Genomic DNA, 16,812 nt, shown 5'->3' with positions numbered 1-16,812 from the left:
ACAAAGGCCCTGCAATTCCCATTAGAAATGAAAGAATTAAATCTGTGAAAGTGAGCTCTTCCCCTGCTAGCTCAGGGATACAAGCCAAATTTCATTGAGCAAGGCACCACTGAGGAATGAGGGAACATCAGCAAAATCTGCTGTGCAGCTGGCTGAACATGTTGGGAAGCTGTAAGCATGAACTGAGGAGAAGACTGGGAGGGACACAGCTTCTCATTCCCTCACAATAGTAGGCACTTTAGTATATGCATCTGTTGTGAGAGAAACTGCTGAAAGCTCTGCCTAATTCTGTTCATTGTCCTCTTGGTCCAAACCTTATCCTCAAACATTCTGCTCTCCCAGCCTCTGCTCTTCCTCATTGTTTTCCCCACAGTTGCTAGAAGCTTTTCATAAGGATATAGCAGCAGATTGGCCTTAGTGTCAGCAACAGATTTCCCTTTCTATCACAGGAAGTGTCCTAATATGCTCTGTAGAATTTTAAGTTTCATCTTAAATAAACTAGAGTTTTGAACCCATTACTTTCCTGAAATATTATTCCAGAACTTACTGTTCTAATAAATAGGAATCTCCTCTGACTGCCCAGTGCAGCTTCACTTATGAGCAGATTATAATTGCTTTTTCTTTCTCCAACATTGTCCTGTACCTTAAATATAATCCCTGACAGATCTCCCACCTTGAATGTTTTTGTTAACTGAGTTACATCCTTTCATAGTTTTCCTTTTATTAATGTGAACTATCCACATTTGCCAGTGTCCTCTAACAAAGCACCCACAATGGTGACATGATGAGACCAGCAGCTCACCTCCACCTGTGCTCCACTCACAATTTGCCTTCCATGAATATGGGTGATACAATACTCCACATCAAGTCTCAGAAGTATGTCAAGTGATAAGCCCTGGAACACATTTGGTGTTTTCATGCATGCATGAGCTAGGACTTCAGAAACTTCCTCTGATCAACCAGCATGCAAGATATTTTTCCTTATAATTAATTTCTAGTTGATGAACACCCAGCTGACAGAACTTCTGGTGTAAATTATTAGTTCTTATAAGCATCCCGTTGTACTTTGTGCTACCAAATTTCATCCTAGTTATATTATTTATATCCTCAAGGTCATCCAGTTTCTCATATGTAGTCCACTACTTTTTTCTCATGGTAATAACTCCCAAATATTTTCTATCAGCAAATTTCATTAGCACATTTGTACATTTTGTGTCATTATTGAATTGGTTATATAATCAGCCTCAGACCAATTCCTGAGGAACCTCACCATATTTTTTTCTACTTGTATTCTGCTCCTTACAAATATTCTCACATACTTATATAGTCCTTATGACTCCAGGTACACAAGTCCTTGAAATGCTATTAAAAACTCTGTGCAGCAATTAAGTCTTTCTGGTTTATAGGTCTAAAAATTTCAGGAACATTATGTTAGTGTTACACAGAAATCATACCATAGCAACACTTAGAGAGATCAATGCATCCATTTAGGTAAGAATTGAAGCTAAAATAAAATACATTGGAAGTATCCATGTATCAGCTTAATCATCAACTTTTGATGCTTTTGGAAGGTCACACAGGGCCAGAGAAGGGCTAAGCCAATGACAAGTGCACATCCTGTTAATAGCTATACTGCAGCAACTATACATGGTTACAATTTCTGTCTTCGAGGAACTTCAGTGAACTCCAGAATGCACAGCAGGCCTTGTAACACCTCTGAGCTCTGCATGCTACTAATCACTACATCTACCTTTTCTTTCTACATGTGTGGAACACTGGGAGAACTCTCTGAATCCCTGCTGAGAACTGATATGCTCTACATCAGGCCACCATGTATCAGAAAAAGCTCTCACCTTGGCTTTCTAGAGCTCCAGTTTTGGTGTAGGTACAACTCAAACATCTCATGACCAGGTAAAGATTTGTGCTTGATAAGAAGCCCCCATTATCAACATCAGCACAATAATACAAGTCTTGGCCTGCACCTGAAATTTCTATGACTAAAAACTACAGAAGGCTTTTGTTTAACACTGCCTCTCCTTTTGTGGGGGTGATATTGAAACCTGAGGCCTTAAATTCAGAAACAAGTAACTTCCTTTTTATTTTACTTCCTTGGGAATGGCAGAGTTGGGGGAACATGTTTTCTTTGACTATCATTTCTTTACCAGTAACGCCCAAAGTGTGGAAGGTAGATATTTCCTCATCAGGCTGACTAAAGGAGAGAAAAGTCCTACCACTTACAAAAACTGACTAGAATGGGCCTGGTTTCTCTTGGATGAAAATTTTATTCAGCTCCTCTGCCTGTTCAGCCCATAAGCAAAGCTTACATCAATGACACCCCAGATGGGGCCAAGCCCAACACAATCTTAGAACAAGAGGTCACCACAAGCCTTATACCCTTCTGTGGGGAATCCCAACAGTGCTGGGTGCTGAGCAAGATTCTGCCAGGAACATCAGACAGAGATTATGTTCTTGGCAGGAGCCAGTTCTATATATATATATAGAGATATAGACGCAGCATTGCTATGTTTATCCTCAAAAGAGGTTTCAGAATCTTCCCTGTCACAGCAGCAAATGTCCTTGCCACAATTAGACATCAGAACAATCCCCAAAGCTGTTAAAAAATTCATAGTTTCTCCCAGAAACTAAACTAAGAAAGCAACAACAAGAAACATTTTCTCTACCTCTATTTTTCACAGAGAACATAATGCTGCTTCTTGTCTAGAAGATGTAAAGTCTTCCTACTCAGGTATATATGATCATCCTTTCTTTTTGTACTTTCTGCCCATCTGCAATTAGACAGTTTTGCTACCCACATTCAAGGGGAGGATCATATTTCAAAACATCTGGTTAAAACCTTGCTTGGTGTTTTTCTATAGAATCTCCTCCAGTACCTCCCTTTTTCTAAGAAAGAGTCATGCATCAGAACATAACTCTATTCCACACCGTCCTACTCAACAACATGCAATGAGATGTTTCAGTAATTTGTCATTCTCAAATTACTTCCTAATTTTGCTCTCAGAAGGCAATGACCTTGAGCAAAGATTACTACCAGAGGCAAAAATTCTATCATCAAAAATAAAAGCACAAAATGAGAAAACTAATTTTACAGAGAGACAGCACTGAGATACTCCTATCCAACCCTTCCTGGAGAATTTAACGTATGTTTATAACCACTTCTTGGCAAATGCAAAGAATGAGAAGAAAAATATTAGAATTCAGTAGCAGACATCCTGCATTAAGGCAAAGAGGCATTTTAGAAGCCTGAGCTGACAAAGAACAGCTTACATCATCAGATTAAAGAACAGCAATGGAAACTATAGGGTCATGCTTTACACTGATCCAACGGGTCAGGCACTCGGGTAAACTGTCAGACTTTGCAATGGTCTCCCTTCTCTGCCAACAAGATGTTAAGGCAGCCCACAGTTAGACAAAAATCTAGGCCCTTCTCTAGGGCCTTCTTATCCCTTCACATTCATAATGTGCATCCTCCATGTTTTAACTCATATTAGCTTCAAGTCAAAACTAGAGGCAATATGCAGAAAACTCTCACCTCAAATTTCCTTGATTTTGAAGAATCTGAAGCAAGTTAAACTGAGATTTTGAGTCTGGTTTTTGCAGAAACAGCTTTTCTCCATTTCCAGTTTTTTTGTTATGTTTTTTTGGTAACCTCTCCTTACAAGCAGTTTTCACCGAGTCAGAGAGCTTTGGCTTGTTTTTCACCTGGGTATCCGAAAGAGAGCAAACACTTCTATCTACGTCTTCATCTTCATCCTCATCCATCTCCTCTTCCTCCTCACCTTCCGTGTCTGACTTGAGGGACAGCTTTGTTGGTTCTGATGTGCCTGTAGTAGAGGAGAAATCACTTATGCTGATTAAGAAAAAAAGGAAGTGGAGAGGACTGTCTACTGCTTATACCCTTTGGTTTACCCCTAAACTCTTTTCTGCTAGGAGGACAGAACACTGCCATCTCAGAACACCATCTTAAGTATGATTGTTCTATATTATTCTGTCTTTCATCTTGTACATCAGTTGAGAAGCCCATTTTCCCAGTAATACAGAATATAGAAGAACACCAAGATTCTTGTTTTAGCCTTACAAATTAAAAAAGAATACCCACACAAAATCAAAGAGGTAAAGACATTTTCCTCTATTTTTATCCTGATTCTTACATACATACTGACATACCTACACCCATCCTTGATATATATATATATATATATACACAAATTTTTGTATGTTGTGTGTCAAATAAAACAAAGCTACAAAAATCTAAACTTCCACATGAGCCAATAAAGATCATAGAGCTTAACACAGCAGCAAAAACCATCTTATAACATCCAATCTCTCCTACTGCAGTCAGTATCACACAGCTATTAGAAAGAGTTTAGATAAAGGCAGGAAGAGTCACTTGTGGGGATCAGTCACCTCTGTACCCCTGTTCCCAACAGCTTAAGAGTCACAGCTGTCTAGGAGAATCAGTCTGAAAGATCCAATCTTTCTCTGAAAAGCTGAAGAATTACAGAGGCACACATACTGTGGAATTCTTTACCCAAAATGCAACAAACAAGCTCATCTCTAAATAAGCACTGATTACCTTTAATCATACACATGGGAGTGTGGGAAGGTGGGAATGAAATTCAAGGCACTAAACAAACAAGAAGCTCAGAACTAGAATGAAGTGAAAACTATTAACATTTGAAACAGAACAACCCCATTCACGCACATTTCAAATGAAAAAGTCCTTTGCTTGCCTTTTTTTTTTTTTACCAGCTGCTCATTTAAAACTCTAGCCATGCATACCTAATGCTCTTGCCTGTGCTGCTCCAACCTTGCCATGGTACCGCCGCCGTTTCCGTAACTCCAGTGAAACGAGCTTCCTCTCATAAAAGAGAGCATGAGAGCCCACAACTTCCATCCTCCTATCCAGCCTTCCATGGAGACCTGCTCTGGGAAGCACAGTACACAGATATCCCTCAGTCTCCCTTTATCTTTCTCTCCCTGATAACACTAGAGACCAAACTTGAAGAAACATTCTTGCTGATACACAGAAAAAATATTTACCATCAGTCTAACTCTACTCTACTTAAGCCTGTAAATGTTTGAAGAGAGTCTTGTATGTACCCCACAGAACATCACCTCTCAAAGCTCCAAGACACACTCACCTAGTGTCAACACTTTCATGACTGAGCAGCCTCTGCCCACCATGCAACATCTCAGGGCACAATTAACAGAGGACATTGAAAGAGTACAAAATAGAGAAGGGGAATGGCAAGAGAGCATATTGACATCAATCTGGTTGTCTGAACCATTTATGTAGACAGCTTGTTCTTCACTGATCAGATATAAGCATTTTAACATAATAAAAGTGGAAAATGCCAAACTTTCTACAAGTTCGACCTAAGACAAGGGATAAGGAGCCCTGCCAGATTCCAGAACGGAAACATCAAAAGTAACAATTTTCTGCCAGGGCACAAAAATCCAGGAAAGTGCTCCCCATGATATAAGTGTAAACAAGCATAAAAAATGCTTATTGTTTCATTTATCTTTTCAGTTCTAACAAAGTGAATATATGAGTATATGAAGTCCAAATCCTTGTGCATTACAAGATCTTTCAAGAGAGCTCAATGATGAGCCTTATCTATATGGTAGAAATACCAAAGTGAGAAGTGTATGAGGAGAAATTTTAAGATCCAATGAAAACATGAGCTGTCACATCTGGGTATATTCTTTTTGCACTTCAGTATTTATGTTTCTGAAGTTATTTTCATGGATTTCAGGTAGGAAAGGTGTTGACTCACAACTTGAAAGACGAAGCTAAGGAAATCTAAATTTATAATAAATCCCACAGAGCACAAATTATTAATTAAGAAGCTATTTACCGGGATCTTCCAGTGATGAAGTCTCTTTTTGTCTTGCTCCTACATAGAGAGAAAGGTAAAAAATTACTCTCCATACCAGATCAGCCTTGATTAAAAAGCCTTCCTAGTCTTTCACATATACAATGTCAAGACCGTATTTACAGGATTACTCGTGAGTTCTATCTCAAAGAAGAAGAAGAAAAAAAAAGTGCTCCAAAAGAGGAGCCCTGAGCAGCTGTACTACAATTGATGCTTGCATTTGTCTGGCTTAAGCTGGAGAAGGCATAATTTAGAAGAACTCTTAATACACGTCCCTGAACATACACAGAGAAAAAAATTGTACAGCACTGATGCTGGAAGAACTTCTGTAAATACTATCTCCCTTCTCAGTCACCTTGTCTTTACTTGGTAGTTACTTCATAGTGGATTTCAAATTTGCACAAGAAGAAATGTTGATAAGGAAGGGCATTAAAGACACAGTGAAAGACACTGCATACGACTCTCAGTGGAAGCTCAGCTAGTGGCATGAACTGTTCCAACCACCACCCAGAAAAAGAATCATCAAATCATGACTGCACAGATCAAGACACAGGGATACTAAACCACTGGAGAAGTCAATTTCAGGGCTTACTGTACATGAAGACAAACTTTAATGTGATTTGAAATTTGAAACAAAAAAGGACACCTATAAGCCTTTCATAGAGAAAAAAATCATCTATGTGCTTGAAGTTTTTTCATGTCTATAGTAATATTAGTACTCCAATGATTCCCATGCCTTTTGAGTATTGTCCTTTTTGCCCTTGGTTTCAGAAAACACATAAACCAACACATAAATATATGACCAACACATATGACCAACAATCATTTGCACACTAGAGAAGAGATGCACAATTATCAGCACTCCTATAAATCCCAGACTTGTGTTTATAACATTGGATAAGTGAGGAAGCAATCCTTTTTGTACTGTTTGTGCCCTTTACCTCTCTCCCAAACAGAGAAGCTTTCTACCTGTCCTTAAACAGACGTGTAGCCAGCATGTAGTTCATTGATGTCTTATGCTCTAGAAAAGATCTAGGAAAAGGAAAAAAAAAAAAGAGGATTATCAAGACAGAGCTCCACTCAATGAAAGGCAGTACAGTGCAGAAATAAATGGCCTCTAAAAAATATCCCAGAAGGGGATTCAGACAACATGCTGCACCACAACAGAAAAGACAAAAGGAGGAGAGCTATCATTTCTTCAGAAGTTCCTGGTGATGCAAGAGAGAGAGAAAACATTACAGACTAGAAAAATAAACTTAGAAAACTCTAATACAGTATAACTTTCAGAAGGAGTGAGTCCTATATGGCATTTATGGCCTAATGACAAGAGTACACAGTGCACAGCTTGAGGATGTAAAAGTAGATGGCAAAAATCTGAAAGGAAGACATTTTTATTATAACAGAAAAGCAGTACCAGAAATAACGTCCAACAGCTTTTCATGGGGTGCAGTTATGCAAAGCAGCAGCTGATCCCTTTTTCTGGACAAAGGATCAGAAAAAACAATATTCAAGGCTAAAATAAACTTTGCCAAAACTTTTAATACCTCTTTTTAAATGCCAAGATAGCTGATCTACACATTTCTAACACAGAATATTCCTCAACATGGAGCATCAGTGCCATCCTATCAGATTTTTATTCTTACCCATAAAGGTCCCATGTTAATGGGGTAGGGAATATCCGGATGAAGCCTCCTCTCCGCTCATTTTCCTCCCTCACTCGTCGAAGAACTTTGATCTGATTAAAAAGAAAAATAGAGAACAGTCAGCAAAATAGATAACAATGAAAAATAAACCTTCCAAAAATCTCTGAATTTCAGAAAAAGACTATTCAGTCCTGCAAATGGACTGAGTAGATAATGATATCCTTAAGGAATTTTGTCTTGCACTTAAATTTGGAAGGAATCTATCACTGCTTCAAGCACATCTCTGCTTGGCATGATTGAGGGCAAGGGCAATACGAGCAGTAAAACTCAAATGCTGCTTCAAAAATTACTCTTCTTCTGTCACATTTTTCATTTACATGCACTTGCCATTTGTTGAGCAAATAGCCCCACATACTGCATGAAAGCCAAGGTAAATAAAAGCTATTTAATAGCCTCCTTACCTCCTCCATGGAGAGGCCTAGCATAGAGCTGCTGTGCCTTCCTGCTGCCTTTTCCCTGCCTAAGGGCATCGAGCTTTTCACTTCAGCATCGCCGGCAGACAGAGGACGGGTATGCTGTAGAGACAGTGTGAATCCAGATTTTTTTTTTCCTCTCTCAATTTTCATATTAAAAAAATTACATTCAACTTCCAGGACCCCATTCGTAGCAGGATCTACACTTCAGAGCACTACAGCCAGAATTCACAATTCCATACCCCAGCTGTTGAAGAGTCTACAGCCTAAATGTCACTACATGCGAGTATTCAGATTCTTAGATTTTAGCACAGCAGGCACAATTCAGGCATCACTGCCAGTATTTACACCTCTGGCCCCTTCCGGAAAAACAGGAGGCATACAAAAAACAGCAAAGTCAGAATGTCATACAGGAAAATCCTCACCCAAGGGGCACTGGAGTCAGCATTCACAAGAACCAAATGGATTCACACATCAATGGTAACAGAACCATGATTCTCTGTTCTAGCTGTGTTGCTATACTAGAACAGCAGAACTGTGATTCCCCGGTGAGATAAAAGCTGCAGGGAAAAGTTCACTGCCTGTTATTCTATTGTTGCTATACTGCTGAATTTCAACTTGCTACTTCTCAAACTTAACAGACACATTCTGCAGATATACACAGATACATCATGCAAATTTGCATACATATGCAAATTTTTAAAAATAAGCAATAATTTGCAGACAGTGTCACTAAGCTTATTTTCAACCTGATGGGTAGTCCTGGCCAATTCTAACAAAAGAATAGGAATTCAAAATGTCTTCAAATCATCAGGATTATAAAATTTTAAAATCCAAGCAAGAAAAATCTTTGAACTTGCTCTCAAGTACATTCAAGATGGTCTTAGGCTCAGTTTAGATAAACCACCTCTGCAAAAACAGCACTAAAAGAGTCTACTGAGAAGGTCTCAAGCATTTTTACTAAATTCAAAAGTTTATTTTAGCTCTATACTGAGCAAAGAATGCACAGAAAGCCTTAATCTAGAAAGAAGAGAAAAACATGACAGAAACCTTAAGGTGGGTAAGTCCAGGGGAATATCCCATACTGCTCAGACACACAAAAAAAATTCCATGGCAAGATCAGGAAGCATCTTTATTTGTAAAGACTAGGGGAATTTAATTCCATTCTCTCTGTTTCAATAGAAATGAGAAGCGGCTACTCAGAATCTGTAGATGAAGCAACAGCAAAAGCAACAGGCATTGCACTAGAATAGGTAATACTGCAGTGATTGGCACAGAAAAATACAAAGAAAAAACAGACATAGCAGGTACCAGCTGTAACATTTTGTTAAGTCTAACTGATTAAAAAGATAAGATAAAACAAGACAATCTGGATGAGAAGGCAGGAGACACAAACATCTGTAGAAGAAATAAAAATGCCAGAAATCAAACAGGTTTGCTTGATGCTTTGGATGGCACTAAGTTTTAGAAAGAAAGACTTTTAGTCTTTCTTTCTAAGCTTCCTTCCATTTCTAATCCACAGCTCAAAAATGTTGCTTAACAACTTTCTCTAAAACCTGAGCGGTAACCTTCTCTTAAAAACCATTTCTCATTTCCTGGCACTACCATAACAATCCATCATCATGTGAGAACTGCTGTTCCAAGAGAATATTACAGGAAATTCTTCAATCTATTAAATTACCTGCTTTACTAAAGGAAACACTTCAATGAAATCATTTCCATTGTCTCAACACAACAGAGATGATTACATTAAATACAAAAGTAAATGTATGTCTACGTATTGGGAAGCTCTGACTCCTCCCTGAGAGCAAAACTACATGGCTGTCAAAATTCTAGAGAAAACTCTCTTTGCTGGGCTTCCTGCACAGTTTTTTCCATGTTTCACTACAGAATACCCTCTGGCTGTAGCACAGAAATGTCTCCAACTTCAGAGATCTTGTTTCCTCTCTGACCCAGCTTATCTATACAAGTATAGATAAATCCAACCACTCTGGTATATCTCCAATTCTGCAAGTATCCTTGGTTCCCAAATCATGATTCTAATTTAATAAGCACTGACAGCAGTTGGCACAAAGATCATTCCTATTCTCTACAATACCTTGTAATTCAGTAATACTCTTTCCTCTGAGCCTCAGCTAAACTTACTCAGAATGACAAACAGCAGGGAATAGACTGAATTAGGTTCTCAAGATGATTCCATATACTTTTTCTTCCTGATGGGGAAACCCCATTAAAAAAATAATAATAACTCCTACTACATTTGTGCAGGAAGCCCAGCTGCAAAATAATGCCTAACATGTCTCCACGTGGCCAATAGCTTAGAATTGTAAACTAATTTTGATTTGTCTATATGGCTTGCAAGAAGGGTTAGAAACATAATACTTAGAAAGGTAGATCAGTCTCACTTAGGCTAAAAATAGTCCCATATTTTTCCATTAACTTTAAGAAATCCTTCTTTTCTCTGCATCTATTTTGACCCAGTTCACTCTCAAACTTTTGCAGTGTCCTTCAGAGGACTGTCTCAAAGAAAATGATTACTTCTCCTGTAGGGCCACCTGAATTTTGTCAGCACAGATTCTCCTGTGCTTACCTTATCATTCAGACTTATAGTCTTAAAAACTTTGAGGGATTTGATCTTGATCAAGCTGATCTTGACTCTCAGCAAGCTTCACCTACTTTTCTTTTTAAGCTACTAGAAGCGATGTAAATATTTTTTTTTTCAACATTTGTTTTTGCTGCATGGAAACATGCTGGTGCCATGTCCTCTTCTCATGTTGACTTCCCTCTCACCCCCATCCCCCTGCCCCAGGCTACTCAAACTGTAAAATATATTTGGGGATTAACAATGCCAAAAGCATTGCACACAATAACATTTGAAAGTGTAGCCCTTACATGGGTGATGGAGCTGAAGGGTACTTACTGATCTGCTGTTTGCTCTTTGTGACTGTGCAGACACAGGACGCTGCAAGAGACACACAAAGAGAATAAAAATCTTGTGTTCTCCAAGACACTATGATCCCTGCCTGACTTGTTGAGGACTGGCAAGTACCCTAAACAAAACAGTATAAGCAAAGGGTGGTGAGGCACTGGAACAAGTTGATCAGAGAAGCTGTGCCAGCCCTGGAACTGTTCAAAGACAGGTGGATGGGGCTTGGAACAACCTGGTCTAGAGGAAGGTGTCCCTGTCCAAGCAGTGGAGGTTGGAATTTGATAATCTTTAAAGTACTTTGCAATCCAAAGCACTCTATGATTCTATGATAACTGAAGTCCAGAGATAAAGCTAACCATCTCTTATATCTCCCTCATATCCTGCACAAATGTATCCTGTCCCCATTCCAAACACAGCATTCATTCTAAGCTCAGATGTGCTCAACTGTGCAGAATGCACCTGGACATATGGTTTCCAAAAGCACACTGAACTCAACTATGATGAGCAAAATTCGTATTTTTGTAAAGTAAGAGTCACCCATATAAAAATATTTAACAGCTATACATCAAGGAGAAAGAGATGCTGTCAAGTAAAATTGTTCACAGAACAGAGGGAGGAAAAAAGTAAAAATCCTGTAGTTTTGCAAGTACTTTCATTTAAATATACCAACAATATTCCAGTTCTCGTGGAGAAAAAAGATACTACTTAACATTCTAACACAGGTGTAGAAACATCAGAATGTCAAGAAGTACCCTGTATTACTTACCTGGTATCAGGCCTACAAGTAAAACCAGTTTAAGGACAGGTTCAAAAGAAAACAATCATCAGAGCTGAGATTTTTCTTGCCTTCAGTGGTATTCAGTGTGTCTTCCTCTTTTCCAATACCCAAGAGGAGAAAATGGTGGAAGAAAGGATTCTCAGGAGACCTATCTATCATTTCTAGCTGTAGTACTGACAAGTTCCTCTCTACAGTTGGCCTACTCAAAACAGATCAAGGTCCCTCCATTGCTTACAATTAACTGAAAGAGCTCCAACCCAAATCCACAAGAAGTTACAAAGGAAGCAGCAAAATTGTTGATTTCCCTAGAGGGAGAAATGCTCAAAGAGCCAAACCAAAGAAATTGCACAAGAAACTTGCAGTCCAGTCTGGTGAAACTCAGAAAAGAGAGTAACCATCTCAAGATAATTATTCAAGAGCACTCTCAAGAGTACAGGCACCAACAGTTGTTTTTCAAGCAGCAACTTTTACAATGATTAAAAATGGCCTATGTGAATGATCAAAACTTAAGACATCATGAAGGTGGTAGGAAAAACCAAAAGATTACATATAGCCTTTGCAATAGAAAATTGGAACAGGTATTGAAAATCCAAAAATCTGAGATAGAACGTATTCAGCAAAGAACAAGCTAAAACATTCTGGGACCATGGAAAGATCTAAACACCTATCTAGCCATGGGATTTCCACTTAGGTACTTAAGAAAAAAAAATGCTGTACAACTATCACTGCATTACAAACCTGCTCCTATTAAACATAGGTTAAGTTAGGGGAACCACCTAATCCTGTCTCATAATCAATGCACTGTCATATGAATCTTTGCAATTTTCAACTGGCCAGCCTTACATCTCTTTGTGGGTATTTGTTAAGCAAAGCAAAGTTGAAAGCCTCATTAAAATTCAATTCTTTACAACAGCATAATTTTCTGAGACTGTCTTGTATAATTTTGTCAAATCATCAGGATCCTATTACTCTAAGAAGGGTAATTCTTTTGAATGGTTTCTAATTTATCTCACATACCCTTTGTCTGCTACAAAGAGCACCTATACAGTCAGAGTGATCTGTATTCAAGGCACTATTATATTTGTCTTAGAAGTTTCAGACTCAGACATGCATCCTAAAGACACTCAAATCTCATCGTACCAGCTATTCACCTCTCTCAGTGACTAAAGACTCTTGAGTTTTACAAGAGACAAAACATTGCAATTTCTGTGAGCTTTCCCTATACCAAAATGGACAGTGTCTTGGTACACTGTCACTGAACAAAAATGCCTTGTCATTTCCTAACTGAACTTGAGCTACACAGCCATGTTGCATGTCCATCACAGCACCACCAGCTGCAGAGATGTCAAAGAACACCATCTGCCTATTTGCCTGAGGAGAAATGAGTTGAAAGTCCAATGATGTAACAGATCTCCCTGCCCTTTGTGAATGCTCTATTTCCACAGATATCTATGGAATCCATTTCATAGACAAAAAGAGATGGAGAACAACTGTCCTTTCACATTACAGTGCTGAGAAAGCACTACCTCAACAGAAAAGACATGGGGCAGTGACAGCAAGATACATGAGGCCTCAGTCCAATGATCCATGGGAAAGAGAGATTCCAAAAGAGAATGGGAAAGAAGCCTTAAACTTCAAATGCAACAAGTTTTTTACCTAGGAGAAGGTCTTGGAGAGACATGCATAAAGCTCCAGGGTCCTGTAAGCTTGTTGTCCACAACAAAAATCAAAGTGGTTGAACAGCCCAGAACACAGGTGTGTCCCCTGAGAACCACAGAATGGTTTGGGTTGGAAAGACCTTAAAGATTATCTAGATCCAACTCCCCTGCCACAGGGAGGGAAGCTTCCAGTAGAACAAGGTGCTCAAAGCCCCATACAGCCTGGTCTTGAACACCTCCAGGGATACAGAGTCCACAAACTCTTTGGGCAACGCGTTTCAGTGCCCCACCACCCCCACAGTTAAAGATTTCATCTTCCATAGTTATGCTAGAAATCCAGATAATCTCACTCACTGCCTCTCTCACTCATGAGTCAAATTCTATGAGAATGACTTCCTCCTATGCTCCTCAGCCAGGGCCTGTAAAATTCACTTACCTGCAGCTTCTGGTATGGATTTCTTCTGACAGATTCAGACGAATGATAAATGCTCCGGCTTGACCGCTGGCCTGGGTCCTGGCATACAAAGCCTATGGGCACCAAGAGCTGCATGAGAACTTGAAGACAGACAAACCCTGAGAGATGAATCTAGCATTTCTGTTCACAATCTCAGTCTATACATGACCTTCTTGTCCCTGCCCAAGGACCAATAAGGATCCTTTTCTTTTTTATACCTTGCTTTGTTTAATCCTAAACTGTAATTGCATTACATTTTTTGAACAAAAACTTGCTTCAAGACCAAGTACTTAAATCAATAAATGGGTTACTGAATAGCAGCACTGAATCAGTTACTGAATAGCAGAGATAGACTTGATTTTTTAAACAGCTGAGCAGAATACCTGATGACAATTTTACTTCTTTCACTACTAAGGCAAACTGCATCAAGCAACTTAATCAAGATGCAGGGGACACTGTGCTCTAGACAGTACTCCAAGTCTAGTCACCCAACCAAAACCGATACATTCAACTTAAAAAATGCATGAATACTAACTCTGAAAGCTAAAGAGAGCAGTGTCTTCAAATACCAAATTAGGGACTCTTAAAACCACCTAAGCATCACAAACAGATGATTATTCTGAAGTTGAAATGTCCATATATCACTTCTCAGTGCTAAATACACCTGCTCTCCTTAACTAGAGTTCACATCTATTATACTCATCTAGTAACATGCAACTCATAAACCTACCTTTAATTGGTTTTAAATGAGGGAAGGACTGAAAGATTTTTTTGTTTCACTCACCTACAAGAGTGAACATATCTGAAAGCATGCTAGCTTTGATCTTCAGGTCCAAAGGAGCATCACTGTCCCCACATGCAACAGAGGATAACAGGAATTATTTGTCTGGCATTAAATGAGAGGAATGCATCAGCATTTAGTATATATTTCAATATAGTTTCCTTGCCTTCTTAAAACAGGTAAAAACAAGAAGAAAATCAGGTGATTTTCACATACATAGGTAAAGATCAGAGAGCAATGGCTTGATCTGTTTATCCTTTTTCCACAGCTTGTAGTGTCCTAATGCAGACACATACAGCTTTGTTTAACTCTTAGGGCTAGAAACTTTTTCTTTGAATGTATGTATGTTACATTTCATGAAGTAGATAAAAATTACTGTTGTAGAAGTCTTAAAAACCACACTTAACTATGCCTCTTCCACATAAAGTTATAGCTGAGAGACCTACCAAAATAAATCCTCAATTTCCATTAGAGCATGAGGGTCAGCATAAGGGCCAAGTCAACACTCACTCTTTAGAATTTATCTGATTAGAGTACTAGACTGAGCCCAAGAACTCCTCTACATACTCAAGTAAAGTGTAACTGATTGAACTCTGCTTGGACTCCAAAATCTAAAAGCTTCTATCAGCCAAGAAGATTGAAATCCAACACAATCGTCTGACAGAGCTCCAAAATTTATCTATAATGAGAGATTATGAACCATTAACAGTGACAACGGAAAAGAAATAATTAAAAAGTAAATGGAAACCCAACTGGGCTCTTTCAAAACCTATTGCTGCGGTAAGTTTGTTTATCCAAAGGAAAAAAAGCAAAGGAGTATCCTCTCTGCCAATCAGCTGTGGAACAAGATCTGCAGGCATCAGGAAACCATGCCCTCCTTGGACCACATGTTTCCAAGACAACCATCTCCAGCAACAGTCCCTGCCTGATATTAAATTGGGAATCACTTACCAGGCCAATGATGGGGACAGGTTCACTTCCAACAGCCAGGGTTTCAGAGTGTCATCAATAAGGACATCAAAACCATAGAGCTCTGAGAACACAGCAGACACTAAGTTTACCTCACTGCATCTTTAAACATTCACATAAGGTCCAACATTAGTTTCTACCAGGTCATTTCTATCTAAATTATATATGTTAAATCCAGTAAACTCTCTAGGGGTGAACAAATAATAACATTCCTCAAGTGGCAATTTCACATCCTCAGAATTAAACTTAAGTATATTCTGCCCTGGCGGCAGGGGGGAACAGGGGAACAAAAATATTAGGAAAGTATTATGTAGAAAAATAAAAATCTCTTTACTGCTCACAAGCTGTAGTTCATACAGAACTCTACTACTTGCTTTCACATAGAATTGACACAAGAATAGCAGGTTAAATCTACTTCTTCCACCGGATCCTGGAAACAACAAAATTTCATTCTCCTGTCCACTTTTTAATCCCTTTATTCATTGTTCCAGTCAGCTAGAGAAAATCTTGCTTCTTTCAAGCATCAGCTTCTTTTTAATTATTCTTGTCTGTTTTCTGCAACATCCCATGGGGTTACAGCAGACTTCTCCTCAGCAACTCCATCTACATGGACAACCTCCCATAACTTTTTAGCTTATTGATAGCTTGCCACTTTGAAGCAAACCACAACAGAAATATTTTTTCCTTAGTTTCTAAAACAGTCATAACATATTACATCTGCTACATGTGTTCTGCTCTACACAGGTCAGATGGGAGCCAGCTTCCCATTCCAAATCTGATTTTACTATTTCACTCTCTATACAGGTTTTCTCTAGTTTGGAAAGAGTTGCAAGAAGGATGCACAAAGATGAGTGTAAATCAGAAGCTGGCATTAATGCAATTCCTTCCTTCAGCATTAAGAAATAGACTTTGTAATCATCAGGGAACTTAAACTTTTTTTTTTAAACACCACAAAACAGGGTATTGGCAGAGAAGGATTTTCATGGAATTAACCAGTTCCCTAGTGCCTGAAATAAAAGCAGGAGAACTTCTTTGCCATGTTTCTTTCCTTCAATTCTGGCCCTGGCCTTTTGTCGCCTGCCTGACGTTGATGCTGGCTCTGGGGAGCTGGACTGCTTGACAAGATCTTCCTATGCAGGCAGCTGTGCAAAAGCTCATGCAGCTTAAAATGGGAAGTCAATGAGCTAGGGTCAGGGGGGAGGCTTGGAAGGGGGGAAATGGCAGAACAGT

General features: G+C 38.9%; 1 protein-coding gene across 7 annotated transcripts in view; it reads right to left on the bottom strand.

Moving 5' to 3' along the window:
* TTLL5 (tubulin tyrosine ligase like 5) overlaps nucleotides 1–16,812 on the bottom strand; it is a 123,982-nt gene that overhangs the window by 75,901 nt on the left and 31,269 nt on the right. For 6 of the 7 annotated variants that reach the window (XR_013182845.1, XR_013182846.1, XM_054634658.2 and 3 more), the window contains 10 exons: nucleotides 15,565–15,646; nucleotides 14,617–14,678; nucleotides 13,815–13,906; nucleotides 10,934–10,975; nucleotides 8,002–8,115; nucleotides 7,541–7,632; nucleotides 6,867–6,929; nucleotides 5,880–5,918; nucleotides 4,801–4,946; nucleotides 3,551–3,842 (listed from right to left, as the gene is read on the bottom strand). Coding sequence is in view for 5 of the 7 variants with exons in the window: in XM_054634658.2 (XP_054490633.2) it covers nucleotides 3,551–3,842; nucleotides 4,801–4,946; nucleotides 5,880–5,918; nucleotides 6,867–6,929; nucleotides 7,541–7,632; nucleotides 8,002–8,115; nucleotides 10,934–10,975; nucleotides 13,815–13,906; nucleotides 14,617–14,678; nucleotides 15,565–15,646 (1,024 nt within the window). In the remaining 2 variants the exon portion in view is untranslated. The remainder of the gene's footprint in view (nucleotides 1–3,550; nucleotides 3,843–4,800; nucleotides 4,947–5,879; nucleotides 5,919–6,866; nucleotides 6,930–7,540; nucleotides 7,633–8,001; nucleotides 8,116–10,933; nucleotides 10,976–13,814; nucleotides 13,907–14,616; nucleotides 14,679–15,564; nucleotides 15,647–16,812) is intronic. The other variant, XM_077180515.1, reaches the window with a different exon arrangement.

This window comes from Agelaius phoeniceus, chromosome 6 (assembly GCF_051311805.1).
Source record: "Agelaius phoeniceus isolate bAgePho1 chromosome 6, bAgePho1.hap1, whole genome shotgun sequence".
Classification (NCBI taxonomy): domain Eukaryota; kingdom Metazoa; phylum Chordata; class Aves; order Passeriformes; family Icteridae; genus Agelaius; species Agelaius phoeniceus.
This window is presented reverse-complemented; position numbering and strand designations above follow the sequence as displayed.